Source organism: Balaenoptera ricei, chromosome 19 (genome assembly GCF_028023285.1).
Source record: "Balaenoptera ricei isolate mBalRic1 chromosome 19, mBalRic1.hap2, whole genome shotgun sequence".
Lineage (NCBI taxonomy): Eukaryota > Metazoa > Chordata > Mammalia > Artiodactyla > Balaenopteridae > Balaenoptera > Balaenoptera ricei.
In genome coordinates, this window is record NC_082657.1 from 7,454,016 (window position 1) to 7,480,264 (window position 26,249).

At 55.8% G+C, this 26,249-nt stretch overlaps 3 protein-coding genes and 1 long non-coding RNA gene across 10 annotated transcripts in view; 2 read left to right on the forward strand and 2 right to left on the reverse strand.

Moving 5' to 3' along the window:
• The window catches only part of TRPM4 (transient receptor potential cation channel subfamily M member 4), a 40,724-nt gene extending 37,053 nt beyond the window's left edge, over positions 1-3,671 (reverse strand). For 5 of the 6 annotated variants that reach the window (XR_009498906.1, XR_009498905.1, XM_059903698.1 and 2 more), the window contains exons 1-2: positions 3,551-3,671; positions 3,170-3,237 (exon numbers count right to left, since the gene is read on the reverse strand). Coding sequence is in view for 4 of the 6 variants with exons in the window: in XM_059903698.1 (XP_059759681.1) it covers positions 3,170-3,237; positions 3,551-3,574 (92 nt within the window). In the remaining 2 variants the exon portion in view is untranslated. The remainder of the gene's footprint in view (positions 1-3,169; positions 3,238-3,550) is intronic. The other variant, XM_059903699.1, reaches the window with a different exon arrangement.
• Positions 3,672-4,787: 1,116 nt separating this feature from the next.
• On the forward strand, positions 4,788-8,549 carry HRC (histidine rich calcium binding protein). 2 transcript variants are annotated; one of them, XM_059904687.1, is made up of 6 exons: positions 4,788-6,635; positions 6,714-6,784; positions 7,320-7,388; positions 7,650-7,704; positions 8,190-8,226; positions 8,411-8,549. In XM_059904687.1, exons 1-6 carry the CDS (start codon positions 5,000-5,002, stop codon positions 8,445-8,447), a joined length of 1,905 nt encoding a protein of 634 aa, XP_059760670.1. In that variant the 5' UTR covers positions 4,788-4,999; the 3' UTR covers positions 8,448-8,549. The 2 variants fall into 2 exon arrangements, with proteins under 2 accessions (XP_059760670.1, XP_059760669.1); XM_059904686.1 differs by lacking the exon at positions 8,190-8,226.
• Positions 8,550-8,678: 129 nt separating this feature from the next.
• Positions 8,679-24,926, reverse strand: PPFIA3 (PTPRF interacting protein alpha 3). Its single transcript, XM_059904685.1, has 28 exons — positions 24,676-24,926; positions 24,328-24,429; positions 23,790-23,954; positions 23,355-23,429; positions 22,807-22,881; positions 22,270-22,491; positions 21,103-21,249; positions 20,880-21,014; positions 20,384-20,467; positions 20,130-20,261; positions 19,620-19,682; positions 19,384-19,463; positions 18,949-19,093; positions 18,218-18,405; positions 16,979-17,201; positions 16,019-16,182; positions 15,770-15,897; positions 14,975-15,068; positions 14,549-14,630; positions 13,649-13,849; positions 12,941-13,003; positions 11,497-11,672; positions 10,981-11,078; positions 10,584-10,759; positions 10,427-10,495; positions 10,031-10,202; positions 9,557-9,628; positions 8,679-9,472 (listed from the first exon to the last, which is right to left on the reverse strand). Exons 1-27 carry the CDS (start codon positions 24,913-24,915, stop codon positions 9,570-9,572), a joined length of 3,558 nt encoding a protein of 1,185 aa, XP_059760668.1. The 5' UTR covers positions 24,916-24,926; the 3' UTR covers positions 8,679-9,472; positions 9,557-9,569.
• LOC132353470 (uncharacterized) lies at positions 10,026-18,909 on the forward strand. Its single transcript, XR_009499032.1, has 3 exons — positions 10,026-10,206; positions 12,456-12,634; positions 18,244-18,909. It is a non-coding gene; the product is annotated as an uncharacterized LOC132353470 (long non-coding RNA).
• Positions 24,927-26,249: the final 1,323 nt, after the last annotated feature.

Genomic DNA, 26,249 nt, shown 5'->3' on the forward strand with positions numbered 1-26,249 from the left:
GGCCTCATGCTCAGAAAACTGGGCTGGCAACAGCAACTATTTAGACGGTAAATACTTTTTATTTGGGTTTCATTGTGATTGTCTTTTATGCCTTGTTTCTTTCTCTTTGTGGCAAATGGAACAGATTTTGCATTTATGGTGATCACATATGAAACTTTTTTCCCCCTAAATAAATACACAAGTATCCCTTGTCACCTAATGGAATTGGCACCTGAGTTTAAAAACAGGAAGCAACACGGGTTTGGGAGATGAGGGATTTATTTGAAAATGTATCTAAATCTCTTTGGTCCCTGATTCCAGAAGGGATTCAAATATCAGGGGAGACCTGCATTTATGTAAACAGAGTGAGCCATGATTTAAGGACTAATTTTATGGAAAGAATAGCACAGGTGGTCCATGGATTTGACAAGAGTTGTAAAGTCACTAAAAGAATGGCCAACAAATCCAAACAGAATACACCAGCTCCTGGCACAGTAAGGAATATAGGATACACCCCTCCGTCTTCCTGAGTCTACCTCCAGGGTCCTGGCATGCCTCAGTTTAACCACTTGATCCTTTCACCCATCTCAACCCCGTCCCTGGACGCCCCCTCATTCCTGTCCATCTACTTCTCACGAGCCCTTCCGGGCAAAATTTCTTCATGGAATGTTCCAGAACCTGAACTGTCCAGTACAGTAGCCTCTAGCCACACCGTGCTCCTTATATTCAAATAAATCAAAATTAAATACAATTAAAAATTCAGTTCCTCAGTTGCTCTGGCCACATTTCAAGTGATTAGGAGCCACATGTGGCCGATGGCTGCCATATTGGATGTGGATATAGAACATTTTCACCATTGCAGAAAATTCTGGTAGACAGCACTGGCAGACTCCCCCTCTGTCCGTCTCACCTCCTACCCCCCCTTTCTCTGTGTGGCCACTGAAACCGAAATTGTTCCCGATAAAATCAGCAATTACCTGCACGTCCCTGAATACAGTGGCTTCTATTCAGGTCTCATCTAACTCAGACAAAGTAGCACTGGTCATAGCTAAAAGGCTGATTCTAGAAAACCTTCTCCTTGGCAGAGCACACCCGTTCCCCTGGCTGCTCCGTCTCTGCCTCATCTGTAGCTTTCTCTTGCTCTGTGCCTCCCTTGAGTGTAGGTGTTCCCCAGAGCCAGGACCACATGCCTTCCCTACATGGGTCTCAAACTCAGTGCCCCCAAGGGCCAGGCAGGTAACGTAAGAGAAAGAAGCATCAGGTGGAAAATTATAAGTGGATGTGCCGGAGGCTGTGCTGACTTGAGGCAGCATGTCTGTCTTGAAGCATTCAGAGACAAGTGTTTAGCAATCGTCTTCCGTGGAAGAAAAAAAAAAAAAACATTGGCCATAGAATTGCCAGTTTGCAACCTCCTCTGATTTTACACTTTCTTCCCCCCATCCTACTTCCACAGTTTCCATTACCACCTACAGCTAGGACTTCTCAAATCTTGGATGGAAGTCGCAGACCTTTCCTGAGTCCCTGAGCCAGGTTTGCAACGCCCCTGGCTCCCCCAGGCCCCTCCCACACACGAAGTCCCACTCTGAGCTGGGTGACATTTCCCAAACCTACTCATGCACCTGGATTCCCATCTCGGGGACAAGCTCACTGTTTCCCAGGCCCCAGACCAGATGTCTGGGCCCATCCTCCCCTCTCCCCTCTCACTCTGCAAATCCATCGGTCCCCAAGCTCCTGCCCCTGGCCTGCCTCAGGCCTGTTCTCCTCCCACCTGCCCCTTGCCCAGCCTCTTCCCCAGCTTCCTGAACTATTCATCCTTACGTGGCCCTCAAAGCATCTTTCCACACCCAGAGCTGACCCTGCCCCTCCCATGGCTCCTGGGAACACCAAGACACGGTCCCAACCCCTCGGGGTGACATTTAAGGCTGTGTGACTTCTGGCCCTGCCCTCCTGCTTGATATCCTCTTTCAGATGCTCCTTGCACCTTGAACTCTGCCCCATTTGCAAGCCACATCATCAATAGGGGGCAATTTATACTTGTTGTTCCCACTCCTGGAATCCAACCCACCTTCAACTGTCAAACTCCAACTTTATCACCTTCCAGTGTCACCTCATTAGCCCCTCCTCCTCCAGAAGCCATTGGTGACACCCTGTGTCCCCTCCCCGGACTTAACCAGATGCCTCCTCTTGGCTCCCGCTGGGCCCAGTGGCTTGTCCTTTGCAGCTCCCATCTCCTTGCCTTAGAATCATCTTCCTCCCACCAGACCAGAGGTTCCTAAACTTCCTTGACCGCCCTTTCCATCAGTAAAAGTTTTTGAGCACTCACCCCCAAATAATATATATGTTTATTTATACATAATTCAAGCCATCCTGCACTAATATAGTCATAATAAAACACACACTAAATTAGGAACGTTGACATTTCCCATACCCCAAAGATTGCCTTGAGGACACTAGAAAGCCAAAACCCACTTGAGAGACCATCACTGAAGGCCAGGAGCTCCTAAGGGTGGCCACTCCCCACCCCCCAGCCACCCAGCACAAGCACAGGCCCTACACATGCTAGTAATTGCTACCTTCCGGTGGTTCCTATGGACATATTTTCCAGTGCTTACTATGTGCTGGGCACTGTTTCAGAAATATCACAAGCAGTAACTTGTTTAATTCTCACAATATCCGCAGGAAACAGAGCCTGTTTTTATGCCCGGATGATAGATGAGGCCCAGAGAAGTGAAAAGACTTGCCCGAAGCCACACAGCACATGTCCCAGCTGAAATCTGAACCCTGGCAGGGCCTGTGCTCTTGAAAATAATGCCCCCTTGGAAGTGCTGAGTGAGAGTTTCTTGGAGGAATGAACGAATGAGTGAATGAATGAAACAGAGAGAGCCAAGAAAGAAAGACAGAGAAAGTGACACCAGGAGGCAGAGACACACAGAAGGCACACGGGGAAGGAAAAAACCATAACCCAGCCCTGGGGCTTGAACACTGACCCTGAGCGGGAGGATGGGAAATTGGAAGTGTTTGCAGACTGACCCAAGCCCTCCCCGAGGTAGAGAGCCACTAGGAAACGCCCTAGGGAGTATCGGCTCTGACAAGACTGGGGAAGGGAAGGAACCGAAGGGCGGGGTCTGCGGTGGGTGGGGTCAGCGGACCCGGGACACTCTGGGGTCCGTCCCCGGGGCGAACTCCTCACCCCGCATCTGTGGGGTCAACGATGAAAGTCGTGCACGTCTTCTTCTTGAAGATCTTGGGGATCCAGCTCTGGAGACAGGAACAAGGAGTGGGGGGGGGGGGTTGATCCAGTTCGGTCCTATGGGTCACGGAGTGACCCACCCGCGCCCTAGCCGGAGAGCCAGGAGTCCGGGACCCCAGTGCCCTCCTCTCCCAGACTCAGGAGACTCGACCCCCCCAACCCCCTCACCAATCCGTCCCCAAGGACCCTGGAGTCCGGGTCCCCAGCAACCCCTTCCTTTGTCTGACCCAAGAATCTGGGTCTCAAGCACCCTCCTCTCTGGAAACCAGGAGGCCAGGCCCTAGCTCCCTGTTCCCTCAGGCCCGGGTCCGGCCGCTGTACCTGCTCCTTCTCCGCACCCACCATGCTGCCGCAGCCACCGCAATCTATCCGTCTCCCTGCATTCCCTCCACCAACCGGGTTCTAGATGCACCCTGGACAAACCGGATCCGCCACTTCCCAGCCCAGCCTGGGGCGGGGCCAGGTCTGGGGGGCGGGGAGTCTTGGGGAAGCGTAGAGCGGGAGGCGGGGCAAAGGGTCGGACAGGACCCAGAGAGAGGCGGGCAGGGACCCAGGGAGAGGGGGACAGGAACCCAGGGAGAGGGGACAGAGACCCAAAGAGGAAATGCCAGCGATGAGAGAGAGGGCACACTGACCCAGGTCGGGGGATGGGGGGCGGGAAACACAAAGACTTAGGTGGGGGCAGAGAATCAGAAAGGGGGAACAGAGATTGGCGGGGCGCTACATTGACCCAAACACGGAGACAGAGAGAAAGGTTTGGATGGGTGGCAGACACTCAGAGTGAGAGGGAGAAGGGGACAGAATCCTCAGGAGGTGGGCAACAGGGACCCTGAGAGAGAGCTGGTGAAGAAACAATGACAGAGAGAGGGAGACCCATAAAGAAGGATGGGAACCCAAAGAGCGAGGGCGACGGTGACAGGATGAGGAGTGGGAGGTGTTGATATGCGGACAGGCAGGGCCACATGTCTCCTGACAGCTCTCTGACAGGGACAGCTGCGGCCTCCTGGGTAACCTGAGCCCCTTGCCCCCCCTCGCTGTATTTATAGCCCTGGCCTGGCACCATCCCCTGCCCCTAGATCTGAGTTCCAGGGACAGGAGGTCATGGGTACGTGTGCTGGCGCAAAATTCCTTTCGCGCCATTCCAGGGCTTCCATATTGGCATCCACCTTCTCAGCAAAGTAGCCCATTCTGGCCAGAAACTCCCCATAATCTAACCCCCAGTCCTTCTTTGGCAGGGGTTTCTCCCCTCAGATACATCCCTCCTGCTACCCTCCCCCATGGCCCAGGCTCCCCCCAAATTGGCCTACTAAAAATCTAGCCATTGTCTTTGCAGCTGCCAAACATGAACTAGTTGGCAACCCAAAGTCAAATCCCTTGGCTCCTCTCTCTTGGCCAAGGAGAGACCCCTTCATCCACCCCCTCCCCAGCTGGGAGGAGGAGGAGCAGGAGGGGAGGGGCAGGTGGGGACTGACCCAGAATAACTCAGGGCTGAGAGTAAATTTAGCCACAGAGAGGGGAGGGGAGAGACCCTATTGGCTGCGAAGTGGGAGGGAGGGCCAGAGAGGAGGGTAAGGGGCTCTGGAGACTGCCTCAGAGGGCCTGGCTGTGAGGGCCAGAGGGCAGAGGCCGAGAGAGACACAGCAAAGGAACAACACAGGGAGAAAGAAAGAGAAGGAGCCCAAAAGGGACAAGGACCCCAACATTCATCCACATAGCCATAGCCACAGTGGGAGCCAGCCCTGGGAGAAGCTCTGCTGCCTGTCTGTCCCCATGGGCCACTGTGGGCCATGGCTGCACACTTCTCTCCTCTGGGCTGCAGTGGCCAGCCTGCTTCTCCCCACTGCCGTGACCCAGCAGCTGAGAGGGGCTGGGCCGGGGCCCAGCAACTGGAACAACAATGCAGGAGCTTCGGGGCCCTCAGAGGACGCATCGGGCAAGTTTGGCCACCCCACGCACAGCCATAGAGGCCACGGAGATGAGAACAAGGATGTTTCCACGGAGAGTGGGCATCATTTCTGGGGCCAGGGAGACCACAGAGAAGAGGACGAAGATGTCTCCAGAGAATCCCAAGACCATAGGTACCAAGGCCCCAAGGTGGGAGATGAGAACATCTCTGATGAGGAGGAATATACAGAGCGTGCTCAGCAGGCCCGTGGGCACAGAAGCCATGGGAACGAAGACGCGGATGATTCAGCTGAGCACGGGCACCACTTCCCCAGCCACGGGAGCCACGGCCATGAAGATGAGGACGAAGACGAAGTTGTGTCCAGTGAGCATCACCATCATATCGTCAGGCATGTACACCGAGGCCATGGAGAAGAGGAGGATGAAGAAGAGGAAGAGGAGGATGTCTCCACTGAGTATGGACACCAGGTCCACAAACACCGAGACCATGGGAAGGAAAAGGATGAAGATGTCTCAGATGAACACCACCATCATGGCCCCAGCCACAGACACCGAGGCCGTGAAGAAGAAGAAGAAGAAGAAGATGATGACGATGATGTCTCCACTGAGTACGTACACCAGACCCACAGGAGTCAAGGCCATGGGAAGGAAGACAATGAAGATGTCTCAGATGAACACCACCATCATATCCCTAGCCACAGACATCAAGGCCACAGAGACAAGGAAGATGAGGATGAGGATGTGTCCACTGAACACTGGCACCAGGTTCCCAGACATACCCACCATGGCCTTGGAGACGACGAGGAGGAGGACGAGGAGGAGATCACAGTCAAGTTCAGCCACCATGTTGCAAGCCACCAACGCCAAGGCCACAAGAGCGCTGAGGAGGAGGACTTCCCAGAGGAATATGAAAGAGCAGTCCCTGGCCATCACCACCGCGGAGTCCCCACGGAGGAAGATGAGGACATCTCTGCCAAGCTTGGCCACCAGGCTCCCAGCCACAGGCAGCAAAGCCACAGAGATAAAGGGACTGGCCACAGAGGGTCCATCAAAGAGGAGACTAGCCACCAGCCCCCAGAACACATGGGGGTAAAGGATAGAAGCCATTTAAAGGAGAGTGATTCTGAGGAGGAAGAGGAAGAGAAGGAAGAGGATCACAGCTCCCATGAAGAAGATGATGAAGGTTCAGAGGAGGGAGGAGAAGGCACCCACCATGGCAGCCTGGATCAGGAGGATGAGGAAGACAAGGAGGAAGGTCATGGCCTCAGCCTGAGCCAGGAGGAGGAGGAAGAAGAGGAGGAAGAGGAAGAAGAGAAGGAGGAGAGGAGGGAAGAGAGGGCTGAGGTTTGGGTCCCACTGAGCCAAGACCACCAGGAGGAAGAAGATGAGGAGGAGGGGCTGGAGGAGGATGAGCTCCCCTTCACCATCATCCCCAACCCACTGGCCAGGAGGGAGGTGTCTGGAGGTGCCTCCAGTGAAGAGGAGAGTGGTGAGGACATGGGTAAGTGATCTGACTGGATGATGGGGGTGGGGAGGAGCGGAGTCAGCCTGGGTCACCGCTGCCCTCTTGTCCCCACAGATCAGCCGGACGCCCAGGAGTACGGGAACTACCAGCCAGGGTCCCTTTGCGGTTACTGCTCCTTCTGCAATGTATGTCTGCAACCCAGCTCCATCCACCAAGCTGTTCCTAGAGTTTGTGCCAGGGCTCTGGTGTGCCTTGGGAGGGCCCTGAGCAACGGGCCTGAGTAAACAGAGACACTTCTGGGGCCAAGTAGGGGACAGACTGGAGGCCAGGAGGCTGGGGAGGAGCCTGGGACAGTGGTCCAGGAAAGAGAGGGTGAGGCCTAAGCTGCACTTGCAGATGTGGGGACAGGGAGGAGTGTTCAAGGCAGAGCCGAGGGAGGTGGGACAGGACTGGAGACTGACAGGCTATGGGGAGAATAGGAAGAGAGGGGGTGAAGAGAGTACCCAAAGGTCCAGCCCACAGTGACAAGGGGACGTCGGGGCACCTTGCAATAGGGAAATGAGGGGGTGGGAAGCAGGTTAAGCAGGTTGGAGGAAGATACTGAGCTCAGTGTCAGAAGTAATGAGGCTGAGAAGTTGGGGATATGTCCAGCGGGCAGGGTGGAGGACTGGTGGGTGGCTCCCAAACGTCTCTGCCTAACCAGGCTCCTCTGGTCCCCAGCGATGCACTGAATGTGAGAACTGTCACTGTGACGAGGAGAACATGGGAGAGCACTGCGACCAGTGCCAGGTGAGACTTCCCCCAGACTCAAGGATCCACCAGGTTTCCGGATGGCCCGGGACCATCTGAGCACCCCCAGCCCCAAATCCTCTGCCCTCAAACTGACCTAACCCCTTACCCCTGATGCAGCCTTGACTCCAAACCCGATCCTGCCTCTGACCTTAACCTCCACCTAGCTAGCCTCCTACCCAAGTACGGCCCACGCCCCATCCTAACTCCGCCCCTGACCACCTCCTACCGCTCATTCTCTCTCCCCATCCCCGCCCCCAGCACTGCCAGTTCTGCTACCTCTGCCCGCTGGTCTGCGAAACTGTCTGCACTCCGGGTGAGCATGGGTGGGGCCCAGAAGAAACCTGATGAAGGTTTCTAGGCCGCGGGGCCTAGTGGGTGGAGCCAACCTGAGAAGCAGGCTGGAAGGTTGTGGGGCGTGGCTATGTGGGGAGGCGTGGCCAAGGCTGGGACTCTGTGACGAGCAGGAGGAGCACGGAGGGGCGGGGCCGGGCGGAGGGAAGGTTGAGGATAGGTGCCAAAACCTAAGAGGTTCGGATTGAGGGGTGAGCCTAGAACAACCAAGAGGTTGGGGCCAAAGCAAGTGGAATTCGAAGGACGCGGCGGGGGGTGGGGCTATTGGAGAATGGGAACACTTAGAACACTTAGAGCCAGGAGGAAGGAAGGAGTCCCTGTAGAAGGAATTAGTTTGGGGGAAGGAATCCAGAAAAGGGGGCGGAGTTAGTCCTGATCCTGGACTGAGTGAAAAGTGTCCCCCAATTTCACCCGTGGTGTACCCCTCAAGCCTCTTCTCTCCCACAGGAAGCTACGTCGACTATTTCTCCTCGTCCCTGTACCAGTAAGTGTATGGAGGCGGGATGTTTAAGGGCCCCGTTTAGAAAGGTGTTGTCCCGCTATGAATTATTGGACAACCCTGAGCCTCTAGTCCCCCCTTGGTGAAATGGGCAGGTTAACGATCTCTAAGCGCCCTGGTGTGAGCTTTGGACACTTCGGCTGTCCAACCTCTGCGTCCTTCTCTCCAGAGCCCTGGCAGACATGCTGGAAACTCCGGAACTCTAACCCAGACACACGGCTGCGGCGCAGATACATCTCCCTGGCCCTCCAACCCCTTTCCACGGGCCATATTTATTTCTCTGAATAAACGTGCTCCCCGAAACCTCACTGTCAGGCCTGGGATCTGGATCCTCTGGGCACCGGGGAACGCGGGTGGGGTCTGAAGGAGAAGGGGCCTGGACTCCTCGAGGTGGGTGGTTGCTAGGTCCTGCTAAATAAATCAGTCAACACGGGAGCTTTTTGAAACAGTTCTCTTTACCCGTGATCACTGAGTGACGCCTAGGGCAGGGAGGCCGACCAAGAGTCGGGGGCGAGGGCTCCCCCACCGTCTTTCCTCTCCCCACGCCACGTCGCCCAGCGGCATCGTGGAAAGAGGATTCTCCCATGCAAACCCCGGAGCTGGAGCGGAACGGGGAGCGCAGTTCTGCACCCCCTACCCACCCCGGGGCACGGACACGGCCACAGCACGGGGGGCGGAGGGGCCTCGGGGACACGAGACACTGGGGAGAGAGAGGAAACCCCGCCCGCGGCTGACCCCAGGCACCGGCGACCGGACGCCGCGGGGCGGGGCTGAGTGGCACAAAGGGCGAGGCTTTTAGCAGCGAGTCCCCCCTCCCCTCCTTTCGGACGAAGAAGGACGACTTGGGCCCCGCGACTGGGAAGAAAGGGGAGGGGGCAGCCTCTCCCCGCATGCGGCCCGGGAGGGAAGCCCCGCCCCCTTCCCGCGGGGAAAGGGCACCCATCTCCCACCGGAAACTGATCAATAAATTACAAAGTAGAGGAAAGGGAGGCGGAAGTTTGGGGCGGGATTTCTTCCTGCCGCCTTCTTCCCCCCTCTCAGTCCAGTGCATGTGGTTTGGTCCAGGCCCAGTCCATTTGTGAGGCAGGGACCAGCATTCCCCGTTTGTCTGTACAGATGGTCCAGTCCGCGGCGTGAGCTCCCCAGCAAGCTCTCCCCGGCGAGACCATACTCTGGGCGGGAGGGGAAACAGCCCAGCCTCTGAAAGGTTCTTCCGTCCGAGTGAGGTCACCTGCATTGACGCCAGGCAGTGCGTGCAGCTGTGAAGATCCATTGTGCCGCCCAGAACCCCAAGAGCGCCCAGTACAGTCCTCACCTGGAGGCGTACACTAGCAGGAATAGGTCCGGACAGAAACGCCGTCTGCCCGGGAACTCCCAGAAGTCTGGCCTGGAGGGAGAGTGAGCAGCGGTTCAGCCTGGAAAGCGCGCACGCACACACACATACACACACGCCCACTTCCTCCCCCAGTATTTCTCCGATCCTCAACCCCAAGCGTCCTCCCTTGGATTTCCCCTCCCGACATGACAACGACCGCCTAGCTCCAAGCCGGTGTCCCACCCTTTCCCATAGCCTTGGATTCCTTCAAAGTATCCCAGGTGACACTGGAAGAGCTCATTTCCCACCCTGGAAAGGGGGTGTGGTGGGGTTGAGGAGGTTGGCTTATAGGAGCGGTCCATTTGTCATGGTTGGGGGAGAAAGGACTAGGCCATTTCAGAACCTGAAGAGGGAGGTTCCTACCCCCGAGGAAAGGGAGGGGAGGAGAGGCTGTCGAGTTTGGGATCCGCCCACCTTCCGGCTGCAGCTTGCGGAGAGGAAGCCCCGGCGAGCCCAGGGCCCCTGCTGCGGCCGAACGAAAGTTGGGGGGCAACATCTCAGCTGAGTCAGGAGTTACGCCTCGGAGGTCCTTCTCTCGGAACATCTTCCGCCAGGATGGGGAGCGGCTGAAGGACTTGGCACTGTCCTAGGTATAGGGGCCCGGCAGCCGGTGAGGGACTAGGGCCGCGTTCCGACTCCGCCCCTTCATTTGACCCCACCCCTCTCCGGGTCCTTCCCTCCTTTAACCCCGCCCCTTTTCTGGCACCTCCTCCAACCACGACTCGCTGGCAAAGTCAAGCCCCACCCCTTCAGCTCCCAGCCTAGCGGTGCCGCTGGGAGTGGAGTCTCCTATGCTGCTGCTGCGCCCACCTCATCCAGCCGCCTGTCTGTGCCCAAGGAGATGAGGTTGCTGAATTCCTTCTCCAAGAGCTGCCGGGCCTGGGGAGGAGAGGTGGGAGAGGGGTTAGCAGCGTGCAGTCTGTGAGGTGGGGATGCCCAGTATGCCCAGGGCCTAGCGGCCGCTCACCTGTGCATTCTGTGTGGGAATCTGCAGGAGCAAGGCCAGGTCAGAGTAGTCGAAGGTCTCGTCCAGGGCGAGCAGCGCCCCGTGCACCCCGCTCTCCGTGAGGTTCGTGGCGAATTCCTTCAGGCCCAGCCCGGACACCCAACCCATGACCCGCTCATTGGACCACACCATCACGTCTGGGGACAGAAGGGACCCTCAGCTGCTCCCCTCCTGGGGCCAGGCCCTTCCAATTTATCCCATATCTCCACCCCCACTTCCTCTTCCTGGCCACGCCCCTATGCTGGCTCCATCCCCTCTTCCCTGGCCTCCCTCCCCTCCCCTATTTATGCCTCCTCCAGCACTGCTCCAAACCCCTCCAACGTGGCTCCCAGCTGGACGCTTACACTTTTCTACTCACCTCGGATCTGGGTCTGACTCTCTTCCCGCCTCCGCTCCAAGTCCTTCCGGTCATAGTTGAGCCGTTTCAGGCACATGATCCCGTAATGCAGACTCACCCTGAGTAGCAGAGATAGTGAAGTTACAGATGAGCCCTCATACCCCAATGACTGCTACTCCTATTGGGCTCTCCCCGTTGTCTGTGGTCTTCTGGCAGAGGTTGGGGAATTGCTCCATTGGATCTGTTCTACTGATTGCTGACCTTCCCAGGAATTGCAGTATTTTCAAAAAGCAGTTCCTATTAGCCAACTTCTAAGGGGTATGGGGTCAACTAGCTAAGCTGTCTCAGGACTTGGGCTTTTCCTAGTGGGCCTTCTTATGGGTGGAAGGGGCACAGGAGTCTGGACTGCCTGACAATCAGGGCTAGAGGACCAAAGATAGTCCAAGGAATTCCCCATCACTGGTCCTATTTGCCAAAGACTCTCTAGAAGTGGGGCTTCCCCCCTTGGACTGTCACCATGGGCCAGGCAACCCCCACCTGTGGAAGCTGTCCACCATCTTGAGTTGGCCCCGGAGCTCCTTCTTGTTAAGATGATCTAACATTCGGGCATCCACCAGCGACTCCATGAAGTAGCTGCGGTACTGGGGCAGCCCCAGGCTGGGCAGCCAGTCGTTCCCCACCCATTCATGGTTCATGTCGCCATATGCCAGGATCTGGGGCCATGGGCAGGTGGGGGAGGAGTCAGGCCCTCTGACCCCTTCCCATGTATGTATGAAAGGGTATAGTCCAACCCCCCTCCCCCAGATCCTAGGTTGTTCTTTCTCCATCCCATAGCAGGACAATGGCCAATCTCTGCTCAGGACAATGGACAATCCAAAATTGTCTCCCTTTCCTTCATTATGACAGCATAGACCCTTGTCTACTCAAAGTGTGGTCCTTGGACCCACAGCATTATCATCACTTGTGAACTTGCTGGAGTTGCAGAATCTCAGACCCTAGCCTACTGAATCAAAATTTTATTCTCACAAGATTCTCAGGTTATCTGAACTGTACATTAAAGTTTAAGAAGCTCTAGTCTAAAGTTGTCCCAACTCAGAACAATGGATCAGTCCAACATCACTACTCCCCCAAGTCAGCACAACGGATTCTTCCAATGTAGCTCTCTCCCCAACAAAGGATAATGGATCTATCCACCACTCTTGCACTGTCCCCAAAATACTAGTCTAGCTATATCTGGCCCAGGACAATATTCTGGATCAACCCCAAATCCTTCACTCCTCTTAGCATAAGGAAATAATCCATACCTTCCCCCCTGCTGGGAAACAAAGATCCAACACAGCTCCTCTGTCTCAGGTGAGGTCATCCCTCTCCCCTCTTGAGAACAAAATGTAGCTCCTTCTCCCCAACTTCTCACCCTGACCTGCCGCCCCCTCGCCCCAAATGCTTTCCCTTTTCACCCCAGTACAGTGGAACAATCCCACTTCCCTCTTTTCTAGGGAAAAGAGCTGCTCAGCACCTCCCTCTAGTTAGAGCAATGAAACAGCCCGTGGAGCCCCCGCAACCCAGCATAATGGAATGACCCGTGCACCACTAACAGTGGAATAGCCGGGCTTCTACGCCGACCCCCACCAAGCCACAGACAAGAGCAGAGCTCCGCGCAGCGCCCCCTCCCGCGGTGAGGATGGAATGCTCCGGCGAGGGGAGGGGCGGGGCTCGGAGAAGGAGGGGCGTCCATGCAGCGTGCACAGCCTGTTCATGCGCCCACGGCCCGCCCCGCGCCCCCTACCTGCTCCCAGCTGATCTCCTTGGTCTCCTGACCAGTTAGTGGGAAGAGGGGAGAGAAGGGGTGGGTTAAGGGGCAGGCGGAGGAGGGCGGGAGGGACGAAGAGACGGACAGACAGCCACAGATTGATCCGCCCCCCCTGCTCCTCCCGAGGGAAAGTTAGTGCCACCCCCAAGGCCACCGGCAGGGGGCACTCACAGGCTTGGTCGTCGCGGTAAGGGACTCCATCTCTTCATGTGTCATCCACACGTTTCCTGTGGACTGAGGGGCGAGGGGTGTTACAGAGGTTGAGAGAGGGCTTCTGAACAGGGGAGGGGAAGGAGGTCGTGCTCCTGGAGGAGCCGAATTAGGCATGGGAACACATAATTTTCTGTATGGAACAAAATGATAAAATTTTAGAAGTCAGTATGTGCTATGGGAAAAAAAATAGGTGTTCATGTGTTGGGGTGATGGGGCCGGTACTAGTTTAGCCGTTGAGTTAGGGAGGCCTCTTGGAGGTGGTGACATTTGAGCTGAGACTTCAAGGATGAGCAGGAGCCAGCCTTGGGGGAAAAAGAGGGAGGGGTGCTCCTAGGAAAGGGAGCAGCAAGGGCCAAGAAGCAGAGTAGAAAAGGGGGGGTGGTAGGGGCCCCTCATCAAGGGCCCTGTAGAGAACCATATGAATTCGGCTTTTTCTCCGGGATGGGATCCCTCTGGCTTCAGTGTGTAAAACAGCCTGAGGGGAGGCAGAGGGACCTGAAGGGAGACCCCACTCTCAAGAGATAATCCAGGTGAGAAACGGTGGGGAGCAGGGTGTATCAGACAGAGCTGGAGTGAGCGGACCCAGGATTGGCTACTCTGAGGACAGTAGGCGGGGCCTTGAGACAGCAAGACAGCAGGGGCTGGGATTGGCCCCTGGACACTCACAGTGCGGGAGGAGGCAGGAGCAGAGGGTGAGGTGAGTGAGACCATCTCCTGGATAGCGAGGCGCAGCTTGAGCCGGTGCAGTGGGTTGCTGATGCCGATCTCGCGCTGGATCTCCGTGTCTGACAAGTTGGCCATGATGGCACCACTCTTGACATTGGCCCGGCAGGCGGCCACATACCACGCAGGCATGCCTACCCACAGCTGGACCAGAGGGAGGAAGGGAGAAATGGGGAAAAAATGAGACAGAGAGACAGAGACATACAGGAGGAGAAGTGGGAGAGGGACAGAAAGAAAGGGAGAGAGGGAGACAGAGAGATGGGGAAAGGCAAATGGGAGAGAAACAGAAAGACATGAGAAAGCAGTGAGAGGAGGGCAAGGCAAAGAGATGCGAGAGTCAGAGGGAGACACAGGAAAACAAAGGAGGAGAGTCAGAGAAGGGTAATACCAGAGTCAGAGGGGAAAGAGAGAGATGGGGAGAGACAGAGATGAGGAGAGACACACAGAGATGAGAGGCAGAGATGGGGAGAGAAAGGAGCAAAAGACATAGAGAGACATGGGAAGAAATACGGGAAATGACAAAAACACAGAGATGGGGAGAGAGGCAGGAAAATAGAGACACAGAGAGAGAGAGAGAGACATGGGAAGACACAAAAAGATAGAGAGAGACAACAGGACCAAGGTGGGCATGGCCAGAAGGACAGGGGTGAGGGGAGGAGGAAAAAGAGCAACAGGAAGATCTACAAGAAGCCTGACCCCTCCCAGGGCCTCCCCCCAACCAACTCCTCTCCACCGCCACCTCTGAGTTAGGAGGATGGTACTAGGTGGACCCGGCCAGCCCTAAGGGTGGGGTTCTCAGACCAACTGGGGATAAAGAGTCAGGACGTTTCTGGGCCCCAGTACCTCTAGCCAGGAGACCACAGTGGGCCCATCCCAGGCAGCAAAAGGCAGGCCCTGACGGCAGGCCTCTTCCAGAAGTTCATGCCTGGGGAGAAGGGGCCAGGGCAGGAGATCTCAGGGGCAGAGACACCTAGCCCTCTTGGATGGCCCCCTTCACCAACTGCATCCCCCCACCAAAGCAATTTTTATGAATGTAAAAAACATGGCAGGAGGCTAAAAAAAATACATGTGAATCTTTGTAATCCACCTTCCCTCCCCCCAACACACCCACACTAATCAAGAGAAAAGGGGGAATAAAAGAAAAGAAAAACTCTAAGGGTTCCCAAGTTCCCAGGCAAGCAAGTTCAGGATCTTGGACACCCCCTCCCAGAATTTTCTTCTCACTTATGACCAACCCTCCCCACCTCCACACCACACACCCACACTCACTTCCTCTTGTTCCTTCGGTCCTTGTCTCCTGGGCCTGTCAGCTTGGCTAGCCCCAGAGGGTCAGTGGCCAATGTCTCGTCTGAGGGTGTTCCAGCTGGAGGCAGGGAGGGGCCAAAATTTGGAGAGTCTCAAAGGGGAGGCAGAATCTTTGATGCTGGGGGGTTGAGAAGGATGCCAGGAAAGCAGAGGCCCAGAGGGATTAGTAAATGCGGCCACACAGAGGGAGTGATAAGACCAGACAGGGACCAATGTCACCTCCTAGGCAAGGAATTGGAGAAATCCCCAAAATAGGGCTGGATTCACTGGGCTGGCCTTGGTAAGCTGGCAGTGGTGTGCTGGTAAATATTTAACAACTGGCTCCCTGGGGAAGGAGAAGGTATTTCCTGATTTGTAGCATATGCCAATTTCCATGGTGTAAATAATCCCACCAATTTCAAGCTACCAATGTGATGTCAGAGCAGCTCATAAAATTCCTGAAAATTTAACTAACTTGGATTTCACAAACCAGACAAGCAGGCTCCAGCCCATCAGATGCCCTGCCTTTAGGATGCTCCTCCCTCTTTCTCTATTTAAAAAATAGGTAAATAACATAACAAATTCATTTGCCCACCAGTCACTCAGGCAGGCCTCAGAGTGCCCTTTCCTTGTCCCTTCTCCTCCCCTCTACCTCTGCCAAGGTTCCAGTGTTCTAAATGAATTCCCAAATGAATGAAGACAGGATTGTATGTCAAATGAATATGTAAAGAAGAAGAAGGAAGGAAGAAAGGAAGGGAGAGAGGGAATCAGGGGACTCACCCAGAGAAGAGCTGTCCCGACCTGGTGGTCCCATTCGCCCCTTCTCCTTCTTGCCAAAGAGACGGCCTATGGATGACTTGATGCTCTTCTTCTTGGGAGCTTTGTGCAGGGAATCTGGGGTGCCCTCACTGGGTGAGCAGGACAGATAGATGCCATCTGGGATGCCTCCTCTCATCCCAAGTCTTTGTCCACTCCCACCGCCTCCTCCCAAGCAAGTCCCTCCCTGTCCCATCCCTTATTCTTACTGACCTTCCCCGTGAGGGCCCTCCATCTTCCAGGGATCCCGCCTGCAGTGCCAAGGCCTGGGTCATTCTCTCAAGGCGGGCAGAACGAGGAGTGGGAGGTGGGGTGTCTCCTGGGATTGCTGGTCCCTCCATTCGTGGAGCCCCAGCTTCCTCCTTGGGGGCATGATTCTGGAGACAGAGAGGCAGAGATGCTATATTGAATCGGAGGGATCATGCTGGGGGCTCATTAGTTGGGATGTCTACGAGGTGTCTGGGATACCCCTGATTTGGGGAACCACTTCTAAAGATAGCCTAGATTAAGTGCGGGTGAGTTGCATAAATATAAAGGCAATAACTGCAGTCCCTCTGGAGCTTGATAAGCCCATATTTATACTGTCTTAGCTTCTGGTGTCAGGAGTGGGATCTGCTCAGCCTCAAGGAAAGCTAATGAGTTACAGGTTCTGAAAGTAGGAAATCTGAGTTTAAGGCAATAAAATAGGGCAGATAGATATTGTGCCTCCCTCAAAGGTCAATTCTGAGGATCTAATGGTAGTTCTCAAATGTATATTTGGTCACAGAGACATTTTTCTAAAAATCCTATGCAGTGGGAATTCCCTGGCCATCCAGTAGTTAGGACTTGGTGCTCTCACTGACAGGGCCCAGGGTTCGATCCCTGGTGGGGGAACTAAAATCCCTCAAGCTGCATGGCATGGCCAAAAAAATAAAAAATAAAAGTAAAAATCCTATGCAGAAACTTAATTCATAAAACAGGTAAAAGGAGATCAGATCTGACTAAAGTACAAGTTAGGGTTCAGGAACCCAGTGGCTCAGCCTCCCATTTGCCCTTTGAGTTGGAACTTTTAGGGAAAGCTAAAGTTGCTTTTGAAAATCACTGGTGTGTTGGTCATTGTTGCTTTTTGTTAGGGAGCCCTGTTTATGACCTCCCACCACCACCACCAAGCTGAGGAGACTTAAGAATACTCACAGCTTTGTCGGTGCCCTCACGGGCAGGGCTAGGGGGTGCCAGACGGGGTGTTGAGTGGCCAGAGCTGGGAGGGGAGGGGCTGGCAAGGGTAGAGGTGGTGAGGGAGGGGGGCAGTGAGCAGCTACTGCGGTAGCGGCCCAGTGAGTCCAGGCCCGAGCCAGACACCCGGCTCTCCAGCTCTTCTGCCCTCTGTTCTGTTGTCTCCTTCTCCTCTTGGATTAACCTGAGGAGGAAAAGGGGGAGATGGGGTGAGAGGACTCAGGCAGACAATAGGAGAGGGAGTTGGGGGATCCCAATGTGCCAGGAAGGCTTGGCGGAGCAAAAATAATTCTGAGGAAGGGACAATGAGGTTAGAGGGTCTTGGTGGATCCCTGACGGCCTCACAGGTTCAAGGGGAGTCAAGGGATCATGATAGGCTCAGGAGGTCGTGGAGAGATTAGGGATGACAGGATGATCAGGATCTGCATCAGGATGACGCTGATAGTAAACAAGTGGTTATGGAAAAGCACAAGTGGATTACTATGGGCAAGAGGTCAAGTTCCAAGGAGGACAGCAAGAGCAAGCTCCTAAGAGCAGAGTGAGATCAGGGACTCTGAGGTCAACCTAGGATCTGGGAAGGTCATACAGACATTTGGTGAGAGTCACTGTCTCAAGTCACAACAAGTTGGAATGGAAGATGATGGTCATGTTGATACGTTTGCTGGGGCCCATGGAAAGTGTTTTATTAGAGAATTGTTAAATAGGGCAATTTCTGGGGAATCAGGGTAGACTTTATGTGATGGGGGTTTCTTAATAAATTGAGGATTGTTGTTATATTAGGTAGAAATTCTTGTTATCTAGAGTTGAGGTTCTCAAGGTGTTTTGGACTGGGGGACCTTGTGTTGTGTTGAGATTCGTAGGGTACTGGGAGTCTCTGGGTAACTGTTGCGTGAAGCCATGAAAGCCATGATGTAATGGAGGATTCTTGATGGATTGGATTGTGAAGTTTGGCATTTGGGGATGCAGTCTTGGGTATATTGGGAAATTGTGAGTACCGGCCGGGGGGTGTGTAATGTATATGTAGCACATAGGAGACTTCTTGGTATTTCCTCAGGGATTCCTGGATAGTGTTGGGCTGGGAGAATTCCTTGAGGATGTTGAGGAAAGGAGTTGGGCTTAGGTGTGCAGATTAGTCTCCAGAGCCAGAGGGGCCTTGGGCTAAGCTCAGGCAGGGTGGGGAAGAACTGGGCCAGTGCTCACTTGATCTCTTTGTTGATGGCCTCCAGCTGCTCCTGAAGCATGATGGCCAGTGTCTGCACATCAGCCTGCCCACTGGGAGACAGCAACTCAGCTCCAAACATCCCCTCCGCCTCCTCCTCATCTGAGCCATCCAGCTCCCCAGGGAATGGAGGTGGCATGGACCCCGCAGGGGCAGACCGCTCCCACTCCTATCTCTGTGTGGAGACAGAGAGATGCCAGGTGGACAAGGGCCGAGGTAGGTGCTGGGTCTTCCCTCACCTATCCTGACCTTGCCCACCCTCTATAACCCTGCCCATGTCCCCTGACACTGACTGCCCTCACCATGTGACCCAGCCCCCCAGCCCAGCTTTCTCTCTTGGTGGGTCCTTCTTCTTGACCACCCATGACTCTGCCCTCTCCCCTGATTCCACTGTTTCCTTTGACCCAGCCCACTTCCTTTCTTCACTTGGCCCCATCCATTCTAGGATTCTACACCCTGCATACCATCCCCCCAAACCCACCCCTCTTCCCACCCCATCGTTCCTCTAAAGTTCTCACCAGGCAGCAGGACATCCACGTGAAGAGCCATCGAGGCAAGTGGGGATGACGGAAGAAGAAGAGAAGACAGTGTGGGTCCAGGAGACCTTGCTTGTCAACTCAGTCCCCTCCCAGAGCTCTGCATGTTGGGCTCCACCTCCTACTGCTGCCCTCCCAAGCCCTGCTCAGTCCAGGCCCCAGGAGTGGCTGCTGACCTTAGAGGGCTCATCTTTGACCCCTGACCAGCGACCCCTCTTGCTTGCCCGGCCACTGCCAGCCCCATAGGGGTCCAGGTGGGCGCCAGAAGGTAATGTGGGTGCCTGGGAGTAACGGAGCTCCAGGGCACTGCCAGGGAGAGATCTGTGGGCATAGAGAGGGCAGTCAGAGACCAAGGGGTCAGGAAAAGGAAACAGAGGTGAGTGGTCATGGGGAAGGGCTTGGAGTCAGAGGATTGGGAGAGGGATCTGAAGCCAAAGGTCAGGAAAAAGGGTCTGGGGTCAGAGGTCATGAAGTCAGGGGTCAAAAATAAAAGGGACCAGTGGAAGTCTCAGGAGGACAGGGAGTGGGGTGGGGGAGACTTCGTATCAGAAGGGATATGCTTGGCCAAGGGGGCTCCATGGGCAGAGGTGGGACAGGAAGATTACTGTCACCTGGAGTAGGAGGACGGTGGCCTCCCCCGCAGCTGGTCAATCTCCATCTGCATGCGCTCCATCTCCGCCAGGAGCTGCTCCTGGGGGGAGGAGGTTGGAGATGTCAGGTCAGAATCTGCCCCCTCCCCCCCACTGAGTGTCAGCCCCTCCCAGCCAGACTGATTCCAACCCCAGCAATGCCTGCTCCATTTCCCTGGCCCTCACCCCCAAGCGCCCCCCCCCAGCCCCCTCCCTACCTTGTTGAGCAGCAGCTCATCCTGAAGCTTCTTCATGCTGGCGATCTCCTCGCTTAGTGAGTTCTGTGGGGGGCAGGGGGGCAGTGAGGGGGCGGAATCTGGAAGCAGCCTCCAGTGCGCAGAGACAGGCCTGAGGGGACCCCAGGGGAAATGAGGTGGGCTTGAATGGTGAGCTGGATGGGGAGAGGGTTGTGGAGCCGAAGATGCCGCTTAGGCAGGGAGTCCCTGGGAGCCCCAAATTCAGCGTCCTGTGAAATTTCCACGGATTCAGAGTTTGAGGGTCCACAGGGTGAGAGGCTGGGGCAAAAGCCAAGAATTCAGGCTGTAGGTGCCCCAGAATTCAGCTCTAGGGTGTTTAAACTAGGTGAAAGTGTGGTGGTCCCAGCAATAGAGCAGTCTATTAATTTCAAATTCAGGATGCCCAGATTTGGGGAGATCTCAGATAACTGTTTGGGGAAAGGTCTGGGGCCCCAAGATTCCAGCTTATTGGAGTCCTAGGCTGGGGCACACCTTCTCCTCCAGTGCCCCCATGCGCTCCTTGAGGTGAAGCTGCAACCGTTCGTTGGACTCACTCAGCAGCTTGTCCACTGTCTCGGACAGCCGCTTATTGTGGTCATCGTTCATCTTCTCCCGCTGCCGGGCCTGCCCAGAGGAGAACAGAGCAGAGGTGCTCAAGCCCCGAGCGCTGTCCCTGCTCCGAGCTCCCGCCCCCCGGCACAGCCCCCTCATCTAGGCGCATCCCCCAAGCCTCAAAGCCTCCTCACCCGCTGCAGCTCCTGGTTCTTCTCCTCCAACTGGGCCTCCAGCTGCCGAAGCCTCTCCTCAAAATTCCCATGACGTTCCTCAGCCTAGAGGATGGAACCCATGGCATCTGACTTTGTCCCACTAGGACGCAGTCAGCCTCCAGGCCCCACCTCCTCCAAGGCTGGCTTCCAGGCCCCAGGCTCCTCCCCCACAGGACTCCAGACCCTGCACTTGTGATTCAAGCCCTGCCCTCTCCTCTAGTCTACAGGCCCTGTCCCCTTCTCAGTTCATGTTCTCCCCATCTATTCAGTCCAAACTAGAGAGCACCACCCCCCACCAAACCTCCAGGCGCTTCAACCATCCCAAGTCACGTCCCTTCCCTAGACCCCAGGCCCTGCCCTTTTCAGCAGAATTCGGGCTGTGGGTCTCCTACCCCTCCAGACTCAGGCCCTGCCTCCTCCAAGCCCCGCCCCTTTGCCCCAGAGACTCAAGGCGCCGCCCCAGGCCTCCCTTCACCTTGTTGAGCGCCGCCACTCGCTGGGCCAGCTGGGCCTCTATCTCCGGCAAGGTCTCCGCCTTCTGCAGCGTCTGCTGCAGCTTCTGCTTAGCGTCGTCCAGCCACTCGGCCAGCTGACGGCTCTTCTCTTCACTCTGGGGGACACAGACAGGGGGAAGGGAGGAGCTAGGTCAAACTAGCCACGGCCTCGCCCCCACCGCCCCTCCTCGGCCGTCCTCCCACCTGCCGGTACAGCGACTCCTTGCTGGCCAGCTCGTTTTCCAGCTTGTCGTTGGCGTCGTGCAGAGACGTGGCCTCTCGCTGGGCACTCAGGTAGCGCTTCTCTAGCGTTGTGATCCGCTCCTCCATATCCTCCCGCTGCGCCAGCGCCTGCAGAGGTGACAGAGGGCCGTGTGGACTACAGCTCCCAGAAGGCCGTGGGGGTAGCCTAGGCTTAGAACCCCAGTTCAGGCACCCCAGGGTATCCTGGGAAATGAAGTCCCCTGCCCTCAGGGTGTCAGAATGATGGAACCACACCTGCCGAGAGCTCCCAGGCATAGCCAACATTAGATCCCATGCCACCTGATAGTTAAAATGGTGGTACAGCACCTCCCATAAACTTCTGGGGCAGTACTGGCTTAGACCCTCCTCATACGGATGACCTAAGACCCATGAGATGGAATGTCTCCACTCTTCTTAGTCCACTTGCCTCAAAAATCCAGGCCTTAGATTTTTCAGCAACTTCTGGCACAGCTCAGGTTTAGAATCACAGAGCAAGTGCCCTAGGGTCTCAGAGGAAACAAGGGTCCCTTCCACCTGGGAGGCAACATCTCCCAAGAGCCCCCAGGGTAGCGCATGCTTAGAAAACCAGAGAAGGTGCTCCAGGGTCTCATGGGGGAAGGACTCCTGCCTGGGAGCCGGTGTGGTGGGACCACATTTCCCAATAAGCTCTGGGGCCATCCACACTTGAAATCCGAGGTAAAAGCCCCAGCGGATGATGAAAACTAAAGTGCTCTCTCTTCTTTCTCATTCAGTGCTTTCAAGAATCATGCCCTACATTTCACAGCAGTCCCCGCAGCGTGGGAGTTAAGGTCAAGGAACCTCAGCCAGGATGGGGTGAAATGCAGACAAAGGAGTTCAGTTAAGAGGTGCAAGAGAATTTCCCAATGATAACATAATAACTACAACAAGATACTGGGTGACTACCAAGTATGTGCCATGTGCCAACTCTCTGACAAGGGTCATACATCCCATTAGGTGAGGAAACTGAGACTCAGAGAGGAGAAGAGTCCACACAGCTTGTGGACTGAATCCAGATTCGTGAATTCTGTGACTATGGGCAAAGGGGGACAGGAAGGGTTGAGGGGAGGGAAGGGACAGAGGGCAGCCCACCAGGGGCTCCGGCCTCACCTCCTTGAGGTCGCGCTGGAGCTTGGCGTTAGCTTCCTCGGCCTTACCCAGCTCGCGGTGGGCCGTGCCCAGCTCCTCCTCCAGCTGGCTCATCTGGCGGCACAACACCGCCAGGCGCTCCCGCAGCTGGCACACCTCCGCCCGCTGCCGCTCCAGGGCCTCCTCCAGCTCTGCCGTGCGCCGGTTCGAATCCCCACCAGGACCCAGGCCATTGGCAAGAGTCTGGAATGGGGACAGTGAGGGAGGAAGGGACAGAACTCAGAGTGGGGAACACAGAGATAGAGAATGCAAGGAGAAAACTGATGGGGGTGAGGGGCGATCGAAGATCAGTAAGAGCCATGGAGGTCACAAAAGTTAGCTAGCTGACTTGAATCAGAGGTCAAAGGCCAGTAAGGGTCTGAGGTGTTCAGATGTCCTAGGGTCAGTGAGAATCGTACCAAACATTAAAAGGACCATCACAAAGTCAGGGGGCTGAGTGGGATCACAGTGAGGAGGACCAATGAAGAGCAAGGGGAAGGAAAGACTTCCACCTCTTACCTGCCCATCCCCATCCTTGCCGGGCTCCTCTAGCCCCGACCGGCGCCTAGACAGCTGCTCTCGAAGGCTCAGAGTCTGGCAATGGGAAAGGGAGATCAGGGCAAAAGAGGCCCTAGAAACCCCGTTTGTACTTCCCACTGGCACTGGTCCTGCTGGGGCCACCCTTATCCCACAGTCTACCCTTAGACCCTGTGCCGTCATTATATGTCTCCTTAGCCCCCCACCAGAGAAGAAGTCCACTCTTATTCTTAACCTTAGCCTACTTGTGGAGGTGTCCTGACTTTCCCCACCCAACCATTTCCTCCATAGTCAGTTCTTTCCCTTAGCCCAAGCCCTGGTTCTCACCTTAGTCTCACTGTCACAGGGCAGTACTCCCCTTAGTCCTGCCCAATGAGTTCCTCCTTAGGAACCTCACTGGTTTTCTCCATAGTCCTACCCCACTGGTCTTCTGCCCTAGTCCTGCTCCCAACAGATTCTAGGACCCACCCAATCAGTTCCACCCCATTGGTAGTTCATAAGTCCCTCCTCCTTCTTGGTCACGCCCCCACCTCCTGATTGCTCAGCTCCAACTCTTCCTCTAGCACTGCCACCCGCTCCAGCGCCATTCGCAGCCGCTCCCGGACCTGGGGGTGGGGGCAAGACAGTGTGAGATGGAGATCAGACCCGATCAAGGACGGTTGATGCAGAACACCTTTGGGATGGACCTGATAGGGCGACATTAGCATTCCTCTATTTATAGTATGTGTGCATCCCCAACTAGCTACCAAGTCAGCCTCACCCGCTGGTATCCCCCATCCTATTATATTTTTCTATTATCAGCCACTCAGGTCCCAGTCTGCATAACTTGTCTCAGTCAATTACAGTCAACATTCTTCCCACTTGGGCCATCCCCAACCAATCACGGCCAGAATTTCTGCCATTCAACATAGCCCCAGCCAACCACGAGTTTCTGTTCTGTAACCAGGCTCTTTCAATTCTCATACCTTCTCATCCAGGGCCTTGTGGTGCTCGAAGAGGGATTTTAGAGCCTTGAGTACCTCCACCTCGGAAGAGACCCCTCCCGGGGACTGGGCCTGGCGCTTTACCACAGTCATACGCAGTGACCTCTCGTGCCTGGACACCAGGCACTCCAGGTGTTCTAGGAGAAGCTACAGAGATAGGGCACCGGGCCAAGGAAAAGTGTCAAGGGAAGAGAGGCAGAGTGAAGGAAGAGGATTCAGACAGGTGGGGCGGACACATGGTAGAGGTGGAGCCAAGCAAAGTGGTATGGAGAGAGACAGGTCAGGAAAAGAGAGGGATAACAGAGGTGGGGGGCAGGTCAAGGAAGGAGTGGTACAGGAAATGAGAACAGTTATGGAGATAGGGGAGGGGACATGAAGGAAGGAGGGGACCAGAGGAGACCCGCCAAGTTGTAGGAGCAGGGAGAAGAAAAGAAGGCGAGATAGAGGAAAAACAATGGGTCAGGCTGCAACACCCAAGGCCCCGCCCACCGCACTTAGGTCCCGCCCCAAGACCTCTCACCCGAGTATTGTTCCGCTCTGCCTTCAGCTCCGCAATTTCTTCCTCCCGTTCCAGTAGCTGCTCCCGACACAAGTTCAGCTCCTTCGTCAGAGCCGCAAACTCCTGTCCAGGTGTGGGCAGGATTGGACAATCAGATCAATCCTTTTCCCCATCTCCTTCATTCCATAGGACTGGGAGGTTTGGAGACCCCTCCCCTCTCTGCCAAGTCCCGCCCCTTCAAGCGGCTCAGGCCCCGCCCACCACCGGCAAGCCACTCCCCCTTCCAAGTGCCAAGTTCCGCCCCTTCCGGACCGCCCTCCCTGTGCCTTCGCGAGTCCAGGCCCCGCCTCCCTCAGGCCCCGCCCAGACCTGGGGCAGCGCGATGCTGAGCTGGCGCTGCAGCGAGTCCTTTTCGTGGCCCAGCTCGCGCAGCCGCAACTGCGCCGTAGCCAGTCCGTCCTGCGCCTCGCGTAGCGTCTCGAGCAGGCGCTCGCGCTCCGTGAGCATCGTGACCATGAGGCGCTCCAGTTCGCCGCCCGCCTCGTCCGGGCCCAGCGCCGAACCCCGCCGGCCATCCTCGCTGATGGTGGGCATCACCTCGCACATCATGGCGGCGGTGCTGGCCTGCGGGTACGGGGAGGGGGCAGGGAACCGAGAGGGACTTCGTCAAAGCACACCAGCGAAACTGAGGCACGGTCACTGGGATACTACATAGTGAAAACTGAGGCAGGACAACCCAAGCGCTGCACAGAAGAAACTGAGGCCCATCCATTCCGATCATGGCACAAGATAAACGGAAACCCATTGCTCCCAGGAAACCAGGCCTGGCTACCTGGGTGAGAGCATTTGGAGAAACAGGTCAGACTCCATCAGACACTGGCAGCAAATCTAGGCCCAGCCTAGTCAGAGAAACCGAAGCCGGGTGCCCCATTGCCTGAGTGAATGTGGAAAGTTTGCAGGCCCCTCCCCTCTGGTCCAAGTCCCGCCCCTTCAAGCAACTCAGGCCCCGCCCATCACTATCTATTCTGGCCCTGCTGAGAATCCCCTTCAACCTACTGCATGAGCTAGAAAACTCAGGCCCAGGCGAGGGAGACCATGTCTTCAGGAGGCCACAAAACTGGGGTCACAGAATTAGGTCACTGGTACGTAGTCACCTGTATAATGTCACAGGGTTGGTCCTCACCTGCTATTCGGCCCAATTCCTGCCTCCTTCAACTTCCCAGATATCTAGATATCTAGCTCCAGGAGAACCTAAAGACCCACTCCAGTCGGGAAAAACAAAAATGGTGGGGACAATGCTAGCCATCTCCCACTACGCAGGAGTCCAAGATCCAGCTACCTCTTCTCTCAGGTCACAGGAATCTAGGTCCCCTATCCCTCCCTTCCCCCAGACTGAGGAGTCTGAGCCTCCAGCCTTCTCCTCCCCAGTCCCAGGAGTCAGAGACCACATCCCCTTCCTCCCAGGACACAAGAGTCTGGGCTTTCAACCTCCAACCGTAGACCCAGAAATCTCAGCCTTCAGACTTCTCCCCCCTCAGAACTCAGAAGTCAAGGCCCCCAGGACCCAGGAGTCCAGGTGCATGAGCCGCGGGTGGAGATGAAGGGAGGTCTCCTGAGCCACTCCCTCCACACACATCAGGTCAGACGGGTCCATCTAGCTGAGCCGAAAGCAGGAGGGACCTTCACTCTTTCCCTCCTTTCTTTCTCTCCCTTCAGGCAGACGCATAACCGGTTCTCAGAGTAGATAATTTCCAGCTCCACCCAATATTCGGACTATGTCTGAAGCCTGGGACTGGGGCCTTGGACTCCTGGGAGTACAGGAGGGGACTGAGGGCCCTGGGACCTGGGAGCGGAGGCAGATGGGTGCCTGTAATCTTGGGTCTTTGAAGAGGTGCGTCTGGGAATCTAGACACCTGAATCCCAACACTCAGAGATCAGATTCA

What these genes read in the sequence shown, in the direction of transcription:
- HRC (XM_059904686.1), top strand. Translation starts at nt 5,000, where the DNA reads ATGGGCCACTGTGGGCCATGGCTGCACACTTCTCTCCTCTGGGCTGCA. An exon ending in GGAGAGTGGTGAGGACATGG is followed by an intron (nt 6,636 to 6,713) that starts GTAAGTGATCTG and finishes TTGTCCCCACAG; the next exon opens with ATCAGCCGGACGCCCAGGAG. An exon ending in AGCACTGCGACCAGTGCCAG is followed by an intron (nt 7,389 to 7,649) that starts GTGAGACTTCCC and finishes CCCCGCCCCCAG; the next exon opens with CACTGCCAGTTCTGCTACCT.
- PPFIA3 (XM_059904685.1), bottom strand. Translation starts at nt 24,915, where the DNA reads ATGATGTGCGAGGTGATGCCCACCATCAGCGAGGATGGCCGGCGGGGT. An exon ending in AGAACCAGGAGCTGCAGCGG is followed by an intron (nt 20,262 to 20,383) that starts GTGAGGAGGCTT and finishes TCCTCTGGGCAG; the next exon opens with GCCCGGCAGCGGGAGAAGAT. An exon ending in GGAGGGCCCTCACGGGGAAG is followed by an intron (nt 15,898 to 16,018) that starts GTCAGTAAGAAT and finishes CTGCTCACCCAG; the next exon opens with TGAGGGCACCCCAGATTCCC.